The 18,843-nt window shown below is 34.0% G+C and overlaps 2 protein-coding genes across 2 annotated transcripts in view; one reads left to right on the top strand and one right to left on the bottom strand.

Annotated features, from left to right (window-relative positions):
- beat-Ic (beaten path Ic) overlaps positions 1-18,843 on the bottom strand; it is a 107,622-nt gene that overhangs the window by 50,450 nt on the left and 38,329 nt on the right. The gene's annotated exons all lie outside the window — the stretch shown is intronic.
- Positions 7,062-17,044, top strand: LOC142224420 (uncharacterized). The gene is made up of 2 exons (XM_075294195.1): positions 7,062-7,476; positions 15,402-17,044. Exon 2 carries the CDS (start codon positions 15,404-15,406, stop codon positions 16,346-16,348), a length of 945 nt encoding a protein of 314 aa, XP_075150310.1. The 5' UTR covers positions 7,062-7,476; positions 15,402-15,403; the 3' UTR covers positions 16,349-17,044.

Raw genomic sequence — 18,843 nt, 5'->3', positions numbered from 1 at the left:
CCATTCAAATACAATGGTCACGATCTAAAATGTTATGTTATTCGTCAAAAATGTTTTTCATCTAGTTAAAAGAACAGGGTCACAACCTAAAATCTTTTCATTTTTATGAAAAAACTTTTTTCGTCGTCGAAAAAAGGACGCCACTTGAGAAAAGAAAACACAAAATCAACTTTGTTTATTTGTTTTTATTTGTTTATAAACCAATTCATTGTTTATTTGTATTTATAATGCCGTTCGAGCAAACATCATATATTTTTACACACTCTATTTTATTTCAATTTCAACAATAAGTATTTATTCCATATTTACATCGTGCCCATCAAATGTACAAACGCAGACATCATGTAACTGCAAATAAAAATAAATGCAGGACAAAAACAGGTACATTTTTTCAATTACACTTTCCTTTTTGTGTTCACATAAAACCACGTGCCACTTCTGAATAAATAAATTAACACAAAACACAGTAAATCCGTATTCTCCGTCCATTCCAAGAAACAATCAACACACGACTGACGCGAAAATGAAAATGGTGTGTACCTGATCAATGTTTTTATAAAATTCCTTTCGCTGCATACATGTTAAAAAATTAAATGGCAACGAAAAAAATGTAAATGGTCTTTATGGCCATGTAATGGTTTTAGACATGTCTATACTTAACCTATAAAAATACTTTTTTCCCTGTAAAAAAGTAAAAAAAATTGAATGGTCAGGTACATGATTTTCCCGACCATTTAATGGTCTCAAATTCTATCATTTAAATGATAGAACATGTTTGCGGTATTTGAGAACCATTCAAATGCTTATTGCCACCATACATTTTACTCCGCTTGAAAACTATTTTTACAAAGACAAAATACATGGTTTTCGCGGCAATTACATGCTCTAGATAAGCATTAAATGGATGCGGCAACCATGTACAAACATGGTTTTTCTGTGCGTGTGCGTACCACATTAAAAAAAATATATATGCGTTTTTTTGAAAAAATAGTGTTGATATCTTAAAAAGTACAGTGCGCATTGAACTAAGTTTTTATTTACAAATAAACAATTTGATTGTAGTAGATAATAGAGAATAGAGATATTTTTACACTACTTAGTTTTTTTACCAACATTACTCTCATTTATGGTATATATTATTTAACTTCCAATCTGCAGTTTTCGGCCAATGTTCTAATTCGTAAACAATTTAGTTTAGCCATTTTATTTCCATTAAGTCAAATTTTTGTGTGAAATAATAAAATTTACATGTTTCAGTAAAAAATCCGAAACTGAAAACAGTTAGGAATAGTTCATTAACTAGAATATGGCATGGAATTTTACTAATACTGTTTTCTTCGCTGTGTATAAGAATTTACTACTGAACAAGAAATAAAAATAAACAAAACTCGAACTAAACCCAAGTTTCCTCAAATTTAGTAAAATTTCTTACAAAATGATAATTCTGGCTTTCTTTATTATAAATAGAAAGCTTATCATACGAGTACATACGAATAACACTTGGCATAGAAAAATATTTTAGTTCATTCGTACTAAGGATGTATAAAATTTTCCTATATTTCTTTTATCTACCTGTAATCGATATCTTAAAAGATACAGTGTCCATTTAAGGGTTATATACCCAGAAAAAAGTGCCTCCGAAACTAAAATGGCTAAACAATTTAGTTTAGCCATTTTATTTCCATTATGTCAAATTTTTGTGTGAAATAATAAAATTTACTTGTTTCAGTAAAAAATCCGAAACTGAAAGCAGTTAGGAATAGTTCATTAACTAGAATAAGGCATGGAATTTTACTAATACTGTTTTCTTCGCTGTGTATAAGTATTTACTACTGGACAAGAAATACAAATAAACAAAACTCGAACTAAATCCAAGTTTCCTCAAATTTAGTAAAATTTCTTACAAAATGACAATTCTGGCTTTCTTTATTATAGAAAGCTTATCATACGAGCACATACGAATAAGACTTGGCATAGAAAAATATTTTAGTTCATTCGTACTAAGTATATAAAAAATTATCTTATATTTCTTTTATCTACCTGTAATCGATATCTGTCATCGATGTATGTATCGTGTTGTTATGGTATACGGAGAGATTGTTAAAAAATAACATAGTAAAATAACAAAATAAATAACAAATATAATATGTAAAATATTTGTTATTTTAAATCTGTGAGAACATTTTTTTCAATTATTAAACATAAACAACAAACAATAAGTCTATCAATTTTCGTGATGGTGTATAAAAAAAAGAAAACACCAGCAGAATAACAACCCCTTCATACGTCTTCATTTTTGGAATCTTCAATTAACAGGTAATATTCAGTGAAGCTAATCTTTGTGAAAAAATTTGTTGATTTTTTGTTTATAAAGGGTGATACGGTCAAAATTTGGTCAAGGGAAAACGCGTGTAAGTCGATGAAATCGTTTATTTAAAAAATCAAATTAAATTTCTTTTTCAAGTTCAATTAGTATAAAATTCAGGAAAAATATTCAGTTAGGCTTTCGCTTTTCCAAATCCGAATTGCCGGGCCTCACGCTTGACATCTGCCATCAGATTTTGTACAGCCACCTTGTCCACCATCTTCGCCGCAGAAAGCCAGTTTGCCTTGAACTGCTGCTCGTCCTTAGCAGTTTTTTTGGTCTTCTTTAGGTTCCGCTTGACATAGCCCAGTATTTCTCAATTGGGCGGAGCTCTGGCGTGTTGGGAGGGTTCTTGTCCTTGGGAATCACCTGCACGTTGTTGGCGGCGTACCACTCCATGGCCTTTTTACCGTAATGGCAAGATGCCAAATCCGGCCAAAACAGTACGGAACATCCGTGTTTCTTCAGGAAAGGCAGCAGATGTTTATTCAAACACTCTTTCACGTAAATTTCTTGGTTAATAGTCCCGGAAGCTATGAAAATGCTGCTTTTCAAGCCACAAGTACAGATGGCTTGCCAAACCAGATATTTCTTTGCGAACTTTGACAGTTTTATGTGCTTGAAAATATCTGCTACCTTTCCCTTTGCTTTTGCCGTATAAAACTCCTGTCCCGGAAGCTGCTTGTAGTCGGCTTTGACGTAGGTTTCGTCGTCCATTACCACGCAATCAAACTTCGTCAGCATCGTCGTGTACAGCCTCCAGGATCGCGCTTTGGCCGTCGTATTTTTTTTATCATCGCGATTTGGAGTCACTACCTTCTTGTAAGTCGATAGTCTGGCTCGATTTTGGCTCGATGCACGGTTGTAGACGATACACACACCTTATTTGCGGCATCTCGGAGAGAGAGGTTAGGGTTTCGCTTGAAACTACCGGCAACTCTCTTTGTCGTCTCAGCGGCTTCCGGTTTTCGATTTCCCCCCGATCCAGACTTCCTGGCTGTCGACAAACGTTCCCCAAACACTTTAATTACATTTGTAACGGTTGATTTGGCAACTTTTAGCGATTTTGCCAGCTTTGCGTGCGAGTAGCTCGGATTTTCGCGATGCGCGAGCAAAATTTTGATACGCTGCTCTTCTTGCTTGGACGGCATTTTGACAACTGAAGAGTGAATTCCAAAATCAAAATATGAGCAACATTCTACACACACACCTTCAAAATGAGGGGTGTCCAGGTTTTTTAAATGCAAAATTGAAAGAAATACGTCAAGTTTATATTGGCCAAATTTTGACCGTATCACCCTTTATTGATTCTAAATAAATATATTTAACATGTTAATAAAATATGTCTTCTATTGAAGAAAAAATTGCTTATATAAATAAATAAAATTGTATTTGAAAACGAAGGTAATCAGTTCTAATTTTGAAGTAAAAGGTTTACCACAAATATGTAAGATTTGTCCAAATGAATGAAAAAAGTTCAATAAATCATTCCATATATGAATTCACTTCAGTTAATTTTTTCCATTCTGTAGTATAGTGGTACATAAATATAGGAAAATCTACGAAAATCACATCGTTCAAACAAATAAAAATGTCTTTGGCGCTATACGAAGTTCAACTTTCTTCACAATGAGTTCATTTTTAATTAAAGAAGTGGTCACTTTTTTCTGGGTGTAGAATTGGGCAGCATTCAGTGAGAAGAGAGGAGTTCACTACGGTGGTATCACAATAGACTGAATAGTCTCCGTGAGCCTGAAATATCAGGCTGCCATCATAGCTAACATAACCTATCCACGGTTGCTGAAACCCTTAATTTGAACCTTTTAAGAAGAGTACTGCACTTTATTATATCTATCACAATATAACAGCGATGGAGATATTATCTTACCAATCAATATTTTGTCAAAATTTTATTTCTATAGAAAATTTTATCAAAATTGTACTTCTATATAAAACATTTTGTCAAAATTTTATTTCTAAAGAAAAATTTTCAAAATTTTATTTCTGTAGAAAATTTTGCCAACATTTTATTTCTATAGAAAATTGTAGCAAACATTTTTTTTGGAAAATATTGTCAACATTTTATTTTTTTGAAAATTTTGTCAAAATTTCATTTTTCTTGAAAATTTTGTCAAAATTTCATTTTATAGAAAATATTGTCAAAATTGTATTTATATTTTGTCAGACTTTTATTTTTACAGAACATTTTGTCAAATTTTTATTTCTATAGAATTTTTTTTCAAATTTTTATTTCTATAGAAAATGTTGTCAAAATGTTATTTTTATAGCAAGTTTTGCCAAAATTTTATTTGTATGGAAAATTTTGTCAAAATTTTATTTGTATAGAAAATTTTGTCAAAATTTTGTCAAAATTTTATTTGTATAGAAAAATTTTTGTACCATTTTATGAATTCTTACTCTGTTTTAACCTAATTGAAACAAAAAAGTTAAAATTACCCATTAAAAGTATGAAAAAACCAAGATATAAAAAGTGAATTAAAAGTACTTCTTGGGTAGTTAAAATAAAGAACATCATTGGGAGTGCATCTTCTGGAAGTGCTTTTAAAGTTGTGCCTTTGGAAGAACTTCCAAATTTTTTTGCTGGGATGTTGTAAAATCTACCAAAATAAAAACAATGCTACCAATCGACCAAACAGTAAAAGTATCGACCATGTTTGTTAGGTCTCTACCAACTGTGGCAATCGTCAGTGCAATGAAAAGAATCATTGGTATTGGCTGTCCCCGAACGTATTCTATAAAGTAGCTCCATTTTTCTACTACTATTTGCTGTATTAGCTGCTGTTGTTGTTAAATATAATTTATTTCTTTATTATCATCTGAAACTAGGAAATGCAAATTTCAAGTCATAAGAATTTGTATGTCACTATTTTCACCTGTGTGCCATGGACAAAATTAGAGAACTCACTGAAGAGTAAGGGAGCTTATATTTATATAAAAGCCATTCTTCAATATTCTACTTGAGATGGTATTGCGAGTAAGAAAAATTCCATGAAATTGATGATGAATAATATATATTTTTTTCTGCATTTCGCTTCCGTTTTGTTGCGAAATGTAATGAGATTTTGTTTGCTTTCCTCATTCTCCTACACTTGGGACAATCGCTGGCGGCCTGACATATCATTGTAGTGAGTTCAGTGATGGCGGAGGAGGCTTTCATAGGGGAATTCTATGCAGAAGCCAGATATGTTTTACTCTTTTCCAAACTACAATCACAGAGTGTAATATATTTATTATTTCATACGTGTTCCCCATTGCTAATATACTTTATGTATTTATTGGTTTTTGTAATATTTATGAATTTCATGATTACAATACATTTGTGTTGCTTGGTTAGACAAGAAAATGATTAAGTTTAACGATAATTCAAAGGATTGTTGTAAGGAATTGAAAGTAGATATTACAATAATTTTGTAGACATTATTATGAAATCAAAAATATTTAAATTGTTATATCTGAAGTGACAATATATACACTGATTAATTTGAATCTATTGAATCCGAAAATACTATGACTTTTGTTTAACATTTCGATCGAGAGGAAAGTATTTTTTATTTGTGCGTACACTAGTAGAAAAAGTTTCGTTATATTAACGAATGTGTTGTTAAAAGTCAGCCAATTAAACAAATTCGTTAATACAACGAAGTTTTTCGTTATTATAACGAATTTTCTGTCAATCAACGTAACTTTTAGTACTATTAATGAATATTTTCATTGTATTAATGAACATTTTTCGTTGGCTGAATTTTAATGAAACATGGATTGCGTACAAAGTTTTACTAAAGACTGTCACCCACAATCGAATTACTTGGGTTGTGATAACAGTTACCGATGCTAAGTAAAGTAAAATCTTCATCTATCTTTCTATATATATAAAATCCAAATTATGCTTGCTTGTTTATTTGTTTTTATGTTCCGGATACGCTAAAAAAGATTGTCTTTATACTAATGATTTTGGTATTGATTCCGGCAAAAGAAGCGGAGAATTGAAGTAAGGATACTGTTGAGCATTACCCTAAATTAATACTCAACAGTGTGGTCCTAAACATGTGATCGGCACTGTGACTAGCGGATTGCCCTTTTACACATACGTCACATCATACATAGTTGCAATCGCTAGTGACAAATACTCTCTTTCATTGTTGTTGTAATTATTGGCTGAATGTTGCCGAAAGTTTTGCCGGCTTGACTTGAGTGACATTGATATATGTCAAATATTATTAATATGTTTTTTTGCGCCGACACAATAAGATCGCTCCCCGTGGCAAGTGACAATCAAAAAAATAAAGTGAACTAAATTAAAGAACCAAAGTGAGATAAACTAAAGGAAAAAAGTGAAATAAATTGTTATTTAATTTTAATTGAATATTTGTTGAAATTAAAGAAAACTTGAAATAACTAAGTTGTAATAAATGAAATAAATAACTGTAAAACCAAACTACCCTGTAAAAAAAAAGGGGAGAAGAAAAGACAAAACTTACCTTTTTGAACTCAAGAATATACTTACCTACAAAAGAAAGCAAAACAAATGGTTAAAACCTAAAACTTACCTGTTAAATAGAAACTTATACTTACCAAATTATACTTAACTTTTTATACCTAAAACTTACCAATTGGAAACCATACACTTACCTTTGTTAAACTGAATAAAACCTAAATCAAAAAAAAAAAAAAAAAAAAAAACCAAAACCAAAAACTTGAACTTTTTTAACAAATCGTTTTGTTAATTGGAAAACAAAACATTTTTGGTCCATTCGAACCGAATAGTGAAGTGTTTAAGAATTACAGTGTTTTCAAAACTTTGTACAAATAAAATAATGATCAAATCATTGTGATCAGTGCATAAACGTTGTGAGGCTTGCCAAAATCAATTGAAAAGACAAATATTTGTGTTGAACGAAAAATAAAATTGTGAACCAAATAAATTGAAATAATTACATAACACACAATAAATCAATCGGGACGGTACGGTTTACAAAAACAATAAAATACAAATCCAGAATTTTCTGCAAAACCAAAGTGAGCCAAAGGTGTTCCCGTTTTAACGGTAGAACGCACATCACACACACACATACAAAAACACAAAAGTCAAAGTGAGTACAAGCGTTGTTTTTTGTTCTTTGGCGCGACAAGCCAACGAAATATACTGGGCGCTGCGACTTCAACTCTCTCCGCATGATTTCATCCAAGGAGTTGTTGGTTTTTTTTCTTATATGCTTTGACCCTGTATATTTTGGATGTTTGACCCGTGCAAGCTTTAATTCCGTGGAAAATAGTTTGACCCCTTTTGTCTGAATCTTGCTTTGAGAAAACGTGACCCAATAACAATTAATGAACCGTAGACTCAATTTTAACTGAGACCGAAAAGAATTTAGTGAATCTCAAAACGACCTCATAATTTCCAACGACTTATATTGGTAGCCATTTTGCATGTTGTCTGAGTGAAAAATTACCCAACTCATTTTCTGTTTGTTTATGAGCAAATTAACTTAAGTCCTCGAATTCAAAATGGTTTTTATGTGACTCAAACTGATTGAAGAAAATATTCAAAATAAGAATAAGAACAAAATAAGAATTCAAAATAAGAACTTGAATCTCGGAAGGAAAGATCTGATCTAAACCGAACTCTGAACCGAAATATTGATTGTTTAGTAATCTCTGATGCATAACATAGCTCATTTGTTATGAATCTAAGTTCACTTTTGGAAATTTTTTAATTTTTTGTTTGAATGTGTGATCAAAATTTAAAAAAAAATATGTATATAATTTGTGCTTATTTTCACTTTCACAGTAAATGAGGCCAAAAATATTTTAATTACCCTTGGTTAAAAAAGAAAAATAAATTGAAATTGTTTTGTTTGAAGTTCTTTTAAAATTCCGAAACTTCTGTACTTACACAACACCCCTCGTATACTTTTCTGTGGGTAATTAGCAAACTGACTTAAGTCAATTAAAAATAAATTAGCCAAGTCTTTTGCAAAGTGGTTTAAGTCCGTTTTAACACAACTTTTGAATCATGGAAAACCTTTGATATTTTTAAAATTCAGTGAAAATAAACATCTTGGATATATTTCAATTGGGATATGACCCAGAATATTTATTTTGAACACCACAAGGAAAAGTTTGTTCAGATGGTTTTTTGAACTTTTGCCTTGACCCACGTATATTTGATTTAGCGTCGTCTCTCGCACAATTTTCCTTCGTTAATGTACAAAGTGCCGTAAGTCAAGTGAAGAAAAATTAAACCGATGTTTTGCAAAGTATTTTGAAAGAAACAAAAAAGGGTTTTTTGAAAACCTTTCTTAGTTATTCGTGACCCTTTACAATTCTCATGCATCTATGTTTTCGGAAACGTCTAAATTGTTGTTGAAAGTCGGGCGTAGAAAGAAAATTTTCGGTTAAAGTTTGAATTGTGTGAAATGCTGGAAATTTAATAACATATTTGTTTTTTGGATTGTGGTGAATTTGCTTTGTACACACATTTATTTGCTGTTGAAAAAATAATTTGATTTCACATTAAAGTATTCTATGTTTCATAATGGAAAATTTTTATGGTTGATAACGACTCGAAGTGTGAAAATTGTTTACTTTGACCCAATTACATGAGCGGTTTTTGATTTGTTAAAAATATGTATATTTTATATAATTTTTTGGGGGAGAGATAACTGAAACTTTCAAAGCGGCTACGTATACAAACTACGATAATACTCCCTCGTATACATATTTCCCTCCGGTATTTGACAAAATGACTCAAGTCCAATTGAGATAAATTCTACCATTGATTTGTTTAAATGACCTAAGTCAAAAATTTTATAAAGTCAGATTTTGGGATTAATATCTACAACCATATTATTGAACGTTTCGAATAAATTTTTCACAACGTTCCCCATACATGCAAATTCAAAATTTAGCTAAATTTTTTTAATATTTGAAATTTAAAAAAAAAAAAAAAAAAAAATTGTTTTGGTTGAAGACTCTTATCTAAATTTGGAACCGGTTGGCAATATTCAATTTTCTTTTACTTTTTGGATTTTACTTATTGGATTTTAAGATTTGGCAAAATTTTCGTAAATTTTAAATTGATTTTCTGGTGATATCCGTTGGTAACCGTATCGGTAAATTTTTTCGTATGCTGATAACTCGACCCATTAATTTACAGTGTGATACAAATATCATGTTTGTTCTTGAGGGAAATTTCACTGTGTAAAAACCGTATGTCAAAGGTCGAAATTTGTTGTCTGACTTTACGGCGGTCATATACAAAATAACCCAAGTCATTTTTATTGAAAATTAACTCGTTTTTCCTGAGATAATTTAATTGATATTTTGAAGCTCATTATTGGCGGCTATTGTGAATTTCAAATGTTTCTGTCATTATCGTGGCTTTATTCTGGAACTGACCCGATATCGATGCTATTTCTTCTGGCTCCGATAGTCTTGCCAAAGTGAGCAAGTAATTGGTTATTTAACGTAATTTTCTTCCTATATATACAAATAAATCGTTACTGTTTTTTTTTTTTTGCGAAGAACTCTTCAAAATTTTTCGAAAATTTTTGGTAAGCAGTTAAATTTCGCAAAACATATATCAGTTTGTTCATCTTTGCAAAGTTTTGCCGTTTCGAAATTTTGGCTTAAGACCCCAAACTGAGTAAAATGGAGAAAATTATTAGAGAGAAATTTGCCAACAGCATCAATGATTTAAATGATTTCGAGAGCATTTATGCCGTGGCAAAAACTACTGAAAACATTCGGGAACTTGAAGCCCTAAGAGCAGAAGTTGAGACCCTATGGACAAACGTTAAAAAATCATATTTGGATTGTCGCGATCATATTCCACAAGGGGATGAACAGGCTATTGACAAATCAAAACTTCGTACCCACTATAGTGAGGCAATGTCGTCATATAAACGTGTTCTGAGTGCAATTAATGCGGATATAATCGCCTTAAAAGATCAGGTTTCCAAAGAACAGGAAGAAAGGCAATCGTGTGGGACCCCTCCTACTAATAGTGATTTTTCAACAGCATTAAGACTGCCTCCCTGTGACACAGACATTTTCAGAGGGGGATATTCAGCGTGGCCATCTTTTAGGGATTTATTTTCCGCCATTTATATTAACAACTCTCGACTCAGCAATGTCGAAAAACTTTTCCACTTGACCCAAAAAACATCAGGTGAAGCAAGGGAAATAATTAGTAATGTTCCACTCACCAATGACGGGTTTACATTGGCGTGGAAAAATTTGAAAGATCGTTACGAGAACAAAAGAATGCAGGTTAATGAACAATTGAAAATAATTTTTAATTTACCAAATGTTTCCATCGATTCAAGTCAATCGGTTCAAAAGCTGCAACGGACAGTAAATACTTGTATTCAAACTTTAGAATCATTGGGTATAGAAGTCAAGCAATGGGACCCGATCTTAATTTATCTTTGTTCTGCAAAGTTACCAAGACCCTTTCTTGAAGAATTCGAAAGTTCTTTAGAGGATTGCAAGACTCTTCCAACTTGGCATCGATTCGATCTTTTTTTGACTCATAAATTCAAAACTCTCGAGTCAGTGGGAAATATAAAGCCAATTTTCAGTAGGCAATATCAGGATAAGTTCGAAAGCCATCGTTATAAACCAGATAAAGAGAAATTTGTCAATAGTTTTCAAACGAACATCTCACAAAAAGCCCAATACAACGGGGGTAAAAATAAGTTCGATTCTAAATTATCGTCCAAAAATAAGAGTCCAAACAAACAAAATTGCCCACTTTGTAAAGAAAGGCACTTCATTCGGGATTGTCCGAAATTTATTGAGAAAACTGTGAACGACAGAATTCATGTGGTTAAAATCTCTCATCTTTGTTATAATTGTCTTTCGTCCAGTCATGGAATTAAAGACTGCAAAAGCAACTACACTTGTCGAGAATGTAAGATGCGGCATCACACAATGTTACACAAGGGAACCGAAACCCAATCTAGTAGTCATGACCCAATAAGAGACGTAGCACGACCTAGCACTAGTGCTTCGGCTCTAACAACACAAATACAGTCCACTCCAAACATGGAAAACAACATTACAACTTTGACCCTTCAAGATGATCAAACTTGTGCGTATCATCCCAGGGGTACATTACTTTTCACAGCTTTGGTCCAAATCGAATCTCGCGGACAATTGTTTAATGCCAGAGCGATAATAGACTCTGGATCTCAATCAACTTTTATATCTGAAAAACTTAAAAATAAATTGTGTTTGCCAACTAGACGAAATTTAGTTCATATCACGGGAGTTAGTGAGATGTTGGCAGAAACTTCTACGAAAGCTTGTCTTTTCAATTTACATTCTCGTCTAGACCCTAGTTTCCATTTAGAAGTTTGGGCTCCTGTTTTGCGGACCCTTCCGTCAAATTTACCAGCACAAAACCTAGATCTAGCACAACTTAGGGATGTTGTCAACCTTGATTTGGCAGATCCAAAATTCTACATCAGTCAACCCGTTGATCTTCTAATTGGAATGGATATAGGACCCTTAATTTTTGATATTGAAACTCCTATGAAATCAATCGGCTCTTTGTTGGCTCAACATACCGTTTTTGGGTGGATTGTTGGTGGTCCAATAATTCAAGAAAAGGTGAACAAACACCGAATTTCTTTACACAACACTGTTTCCATTGAAAATATTCTCACTCGTTTTTGGGAGGTGGAGGAAATCCCAAAAAAGATTTTGAGATCAGAAGATGATTCATTTTGCGAATTAAACTTCAAAAACACTACAAAGCGTAATGAACAGGGCAGATATATTGTGACCCTCCCATTTAAAAATTGTGAAGAATTAGGAAATTCTCGAAATATCGCAATGGCACAATTTTTCCGAATGGAGAGGAAGTTAATGAAGACTCCCGATATAAAGGCACAATATGATCAAACAATCTTAGAATATTTGGAACTTGGGCACATGAGAAAAATTTCGCCTCGAGAAATCACGAAGACTCCGAATTATTATTTGCCGCATCATGCGGTAATTAAGCCTGATCGGTTGACAACAAAACTTCGAGTGGTTTTCAACGCTTCAAGCCCTTCGTCAAACAAGCGAAGTCTTAATGATAATTTGTTTACTGGACCCATTCTCCAGCAAGATCTTGTATTACAAATTTTGAAATGGAGATTCTTTAAGTACGTTTATAGTGCGGATGTCACAAAGATGTACAGACAAATTCTGCTCGACAAAAATCAGACTCAATATCAGCGTATACTTTTTAGAAAATCTCCCACAGACCCCTTAGAAGACTTTGAGCTCTTAACAGTCACTTTTGGAGTTAACTGCGCGCCATTCCTGGCAATCCGGACACTTCTTCAACTTGCAGAAGATGTGGCGGACAAATATCCCATTGCATCAAAAATTATACGAGAAAATTTATACGTAGATGATGTTTTAGCTGGCGCACACACTATAGAGGAAGCTATTAAATCTCGTCAAGAGTTAATTCTAGCTTTGGACTCTGCGGGTTTTAAACTAATGAAGTGGTCATCTAATAATCATAACGTCATTCAAGATTTGCCTTCGGAACAATTGCTTCCACTAAACTGGTTGGAGTTATCTGAGGACTCATCAACCAAGACTCTAGGAGTTAGGTGGAACATATCGGGGGATTATTTCACTTTTAATCAGCCAACTATAGAAGTTAGGCCAAATTATACCAAAAGAGAAGTTTTATCCTTTATTGCAAAATTATTTGACCCTTGTGGATGGTTAGCTCCAGTCGTTGTAGTGGCCAAATTGGTTATGCAGCAGATATGGCTGGACAAAATCGACTGGGATGACTCATTGAAAACTATTACGCTCATGAATTGGCAAAATTTCGTAAAAAACAGTGGCGCTATTGATTCTGTCAAAATTCCTAGATGGATTAATTATATCCCAAGCTCAAAAATAGAGATTCACGGTTTTTGCGATGCATCCGAGAGTGCATATGGGGCAGCTTTATACATTCGTGTTGAACTCCAAGATAACCAAGTAGAAACTCATCTGATTGCTGCTAAGACCCGAGTTGCCCCAATTAAAAAGATTTCATTGCCCCGACTCGAGTTGTGCGGAGCAGTTTTACTTTCTAAATTAGCATCAGCAACCATTACAAATCTTCAAATTTCAAATTTCTCAACCCAGTTTTGGACAGATTCTACAATAGTGTTAGCGTGGTTGAAAAAGCCTCCATGTGCGTGGAGTACATTTGTGGGAAATCGTGTTTCTGAAATTCTGGAAAATGTTGGCAACGATAAATGGCAACATGTTGACTCCGAAGATAACCCAGCTGATGTAGCTAGCAGAGGTTGTACACCTCCTGAATTAAAAACTCATCATTTATGGTGGCATGGACCACAATGGTTGAAACTGCCTAGAGATAGATGGCCGAAATTTGAAATGTTGGGAGACACAAATTTAGAAACAAAGACTGTGAAGGTTTTAACTGCTTCCACTTTTGAAGACCCTTTGATGCGATTCTCTTCACTACCACGAGCTTACCGGGTAATGAGTTATGTTTTACGGTTTTGGAGAAACACCGGGCAAAATAGATCACATCTTAGAATTTCGACCCAGGAGATAACTCCAGAAGAAATTCAAGAAGCCAAACGACGGTTGCTCATTATCACTCAAAGTCAATATTTTGCACACGAATACACTAACTTAGTGAAGAAAATAAAAATTGCGTCTACTAGTAGTTTATTGACAATTAACCCATTTATTGACTCAAGTGGAATTATGCGGTCAAATGGGCGACTTGTTCAATCTCCTGTTCTAAGTTATAACGAAAGACATCCCATTCTTTTGCCATACGATGCTCGCTTTACACAACTTTTGGTTGAGTTTACACATAAGGTTACTCTTCATGGTGGAAATCAACTTATGACCCGAGTATTGAGATCCGAATTTTGGATTTTCAGGTTAAAACCATTGATAAAGAAAGTTATACACAACTGTAAGATATGTATTCTGTATAAACGACACACACAATCTCAAATTATGGCATCTCTGCCTCCTGAACGTACGTTACTCTCAAGACCGTTCACAAATACTGGGGTCGATTTTGCAGGACCCTTCCATATAAAAAATTATAAAACCCGCGTATGTTTAATAACAAAGGGTTATATTTGCATATTTGTATGTTTCGCTACTAAAGCCATTCATTTGGAAGTCACTAGTGACCTATCATCGGAAGCTTTTCTTGCAGCGTTTGCTCGCTTTATCGCTCGCCGCGGATGTCCGTCGTGTATATATTCAGACAACGGAAAAAACTTTGTAGGAGCAGCTGAACTGCTTAAAAAGGATCGTCTTGTATTTATAAAAAATTTGCAAATCCAAACTGTTCAACAAAATTCACATCATAATCTTACATGGAAATTTATACCTCCAGGTGCACCACATATGGGTGGCTTATGGGAGGCAGGAGTAAAATCTTTAAAGACCCACTTACGCAAGTACATTCCAACAATGAGTTTTACCTTTGAAGAACTTTCTACAATACTGGCCCGTATAGAAGCTTGTCTGAATTCCAGACCTTTAAGTAAGTCTAGTGAAGATCCGAATGATTTTTCTCCATTGACTCCTGGGCATTTTTTGATTGGCACTTCCATGCTTGCTCCTCCGGAGCCTAATGTCTCAGACGAAGATATAACCTTAGCAAATCGATGGAAACGCCTTAAGATAGTTTCCCAATATTTCTGTATGCGTTGGAAATCTGAATATCTCCGAGAACTGCATCGTCGTACTAAGTGGAAATATCCTCAGGATAACCTTGAGGAAAATGATCTTGTAGTCGTACGAGATGATAGGTTTCCTCCAACGGATTGGGTTATGGGTCGTATTGAGAAAACATATCCTGGTTCTGACCAAAAAAACCGCGTAGTAGACATTCGGACCGTGAATGGAGTAATAAGCAGACCAATTACTAAACTCGTCAAACTTTTTTCCGCGTGACTAGGCTGTTGCGCAACTATCAACAAAACAAGGTACTCGCAGCATTTTTTCATTTCAGATATGGCAGCTTATTTACCCCGTGCGGAGAATGCAAGCGAAGGTCGCCGCGGTCTAGATCGGTTAGGCCGGTCAAATCAACGGCTACAACCTCAGCGGCAGCGCTCAAACAACGTCCGGAATGGCCATGTTGACCGGCGAGGCAGACCCACATTTTGGCAGTACTCTTGCGGTATTTGTCAAGAAGACCATGCCCTCAGTTCATGTCCTAGATTTCGGGAGAAGACACCATCACAGCGATATGAGACGGTAGAGCGGAGGGGATATTGTCGAAACTGTCTCGCACGAAGCCACCTGACCCCTGACTGTCCGTCCATTACAGGGTGCCGCCAATGTGATCAACGCCATCACACTCTCTTGCATGGAGCCCCTCAACACGAAGATCCTTTGCGACCTGCTCATCTTTTTGGGGGGTTACCTGAAGCGCCAGCGCAGCGGGCAGAATCAAGTTCTTTTAGGTGGGATCTGGTTTTTGTCCCCACAGCTATAGTTCGGGTGTCAGAAGATGAGGTAGATCGTTATACCACAATTCGAGCGCTCATCTGTCAATCGTCTACCATGTCCAAGATAGCCTACTCTACGTTTCGCCGCATTGGACTGCGGTCCTTTACTTATCAGGGACAAAGGTTCACCAGTTTTAAATTGATGCCTCGCAAAACTAACAGTACTTGGGCTTTAAGAGTTAATGCGCTAATTACGGACACTCTACCAACCAGACCCTATTCGGACCCTATGATCGATGACCCGACCCGTGACTTGCCACAGGATACGTTAGCCGACATGGACCCGCGGTCTAACTCACCAATCGACTTGGAACTAGGGGCAGACGTGTTCCCCGCGCTTCGAAGGGACGGTCATGTCCATACCGGCCTTGGAGATGTCTATGCATACCAAACAACACTTGGCTACATAATTTTGGGTCCTATTCGAAATATGCCTAGACAGTAAGAAAAGGTAACACTTGTCATGGGGGGCCAGAATGTTGAGCATTACCCTAAATTAATACTCAACAGTGTGGTCCTAAACATGTGATCGGCACTGTGACTAGCGGATTGCCCTTTTACACATACGTCACATCATACATAGTTGCAATCGCTAGTGACAAATACTCTCTTTCATTGTTGTTGTAATTATTGGCTGAATGTTGCCGAAAGTTTTGCCGGCTTGACTTGAGTGACATTGATATATGTCAAATATTATTAATATGTTTTTTTGCGCCGACACAATAAGATCGCTCCCCGTGGCAAGTGACAATCAAAAAAATAAAGTGAACTAAATTAAAGAACCAAAGTGAGATAAACTAAAGGAAAAAAGTGAAATAAATTGTTATTTAATTTTAATTGAATATTTGTTGAAATTAAAGAAAACTTGAAATAACTAAGTTGTAATAAATGAAATAAATAACTGTAAAACCAAACTACCCTGTAAAAAAAAAGGGGAGAAGAAAAGACAAAACTTACCTTTTTGAACTCAAGAATATACTTACCTACAAAAGAAAGCAAAACAAATGGTTAAAACCTAAAACTTACCTGTTAAATAGAAACTTATACTTACCAAATTATACTTAACTTTTTATACCTAAAACTTACCAATTGGAAACCATACACTTACCTTTGTTAAACTGAATAAAACCTAAATCAATAAAAAAAAAAAAAAAAAACCAAAACCAAAAACTTGAACTTTTTTAACAAATCGTTTTGTTAATTGGAAAACAAAACAGATACTTTTAAGAAACAATTCTCTTATAAATATCAGTTTTGTGTACTTGATTCTATGAAACATATTTTAATTTATTCGCTGTTTAAGCTTTTTTTCATGTGCTATCAAAGTCCTTCATGAATGTATTAACGAAAACTTAAATATCGCATAAATAAAGTGATCAAAAACATCTCCTAGTTTTTAAATTAACTATAAAGACAAAACGACTTCGTTAAAAAGTTTATCGACTTTTGGACAAAGAAAAAGCTTTATATCATAGAAATGCGTCTTCTATTCTAAACAAAATGCGCATTGGTATATCAAGGACGTGAAATCTTTGGACTTGCGACAATATTTTTTTTCATTGTAAGCTGGGAAACGGCTGAATCAACTTACTTGAAATTTTCGTACAAAGTGATCATGTGGTGAAAATAGGGTAACTCATCTTTTGATATCTCCTTGCCCGACTTTTTGAAAATTGGACCAAAATTGGTTGAGGTGTTATCCACTTTTTTATTTTTCAGTATTTGAAAGGGAAGCCCGTTTTTTTTTAATAGAGCAAATCTAAACTTCTCTGAGAAGGCGATTAAATGAATGTAGGGTACATGATTTTTTGATGTCGGGGAATAGTGAAAAATTTAAACTTGGTCGATTTAGTTGGAATTTATAGGGAACGTTGAGTAGTTTATGAAATGAATGTAGGATTGTCCCTAACTGGATTCTTGCCAGATTATTTTAACCCTTTCACTTCCGAAATAAACCTAGTGTTATAAACTTTAATTTTTCTTCAGTAGAATACAAATGTAATGTAGAACAAACATTTTAATTTTAAGGTCCTACATCAATTACTTCAGAGCTATATGAGTTTCTTCTGAATGATTCTTGATTCTTAAATTGTGATCAAACGGCCTTACGAAAAGAAGCGCTATTCGGCCTCTAATATCTTTCGAAGTGTGACAAAAAATACAAAAAAGAACCCGAAAAACATCGTCTATAGTTTTTGTATGAATGTACATTTATTAGAGGCTTACAGTAGAAAAATGGTCTCAAAATTTCGTATTTTTCGTTTATTGTTAAAGATGTTTATAAAAATGCATTTTAGTGCTTACCAATATGGAAAATATTTATGGATTATTTAGACTAAAGCCTCCATTTTAAAATAACATCGAGAAATAAATCGAAACTAAGTGGGTAAATAGAAATTGGTGACGATCTCGAATTTCCTCCTAAGTGAACATCGGTAGTCAAAGGGTTAAGTAAAAACTTCAATGAAATTGACAATCAGTGTAGATGGTGCTTTATTTTCCGGTACATGTTCAGAAAAGGCACGTTCTCCGCCCCCAATAATGTTAATATACTCAATTTTCTAAGTACTTTTACTTTTTTCGATTTATTGGGCTAGAAACATAGATCTTTGTATGTAACTTAAATACACGCAAAGAAAAAAAAACGTTTGGAAAACGTGTACCGAAAACGTTTTTCTTTTGTTAGAGTTTTTTGAATTGCTTCGAAAATTTTAAACTTTTATAACCAAAAAAATTCGTTTGTTACAAAATTTTTATTTTTTCAATAAAAAAAAGTTATTTTTGAAACAACAACACAGTCCATTTCGTTTATATCAAACACTGTTCTATTCTGAATTTAGGTCTTTAATAAGACACATTTTACAGTCCAAAATTTAATATACTACAATGTAATGTTGAACATTTTTTCGAAATCTTCCGAACCTATCTGGAATATATGTT

The sequence above is a fragment of the Haematobia irritans genome, chromosome 2, assembly GCF_050003625.1.
Source record: "Haematobia irritans isolate KBUSLIRL chromosome 2, ASM5000362v1, whole genome shotgun sequence".
Taxonomy (NCBI): Eukaryota; Metazoa; Arthropoda; class Insecta; order Diptera; family Muscidae; genus Haematobia; species Haematobia irritans.
This window is presented reverse-complemented; position numbering and strand designations above follow the sequence as displayed.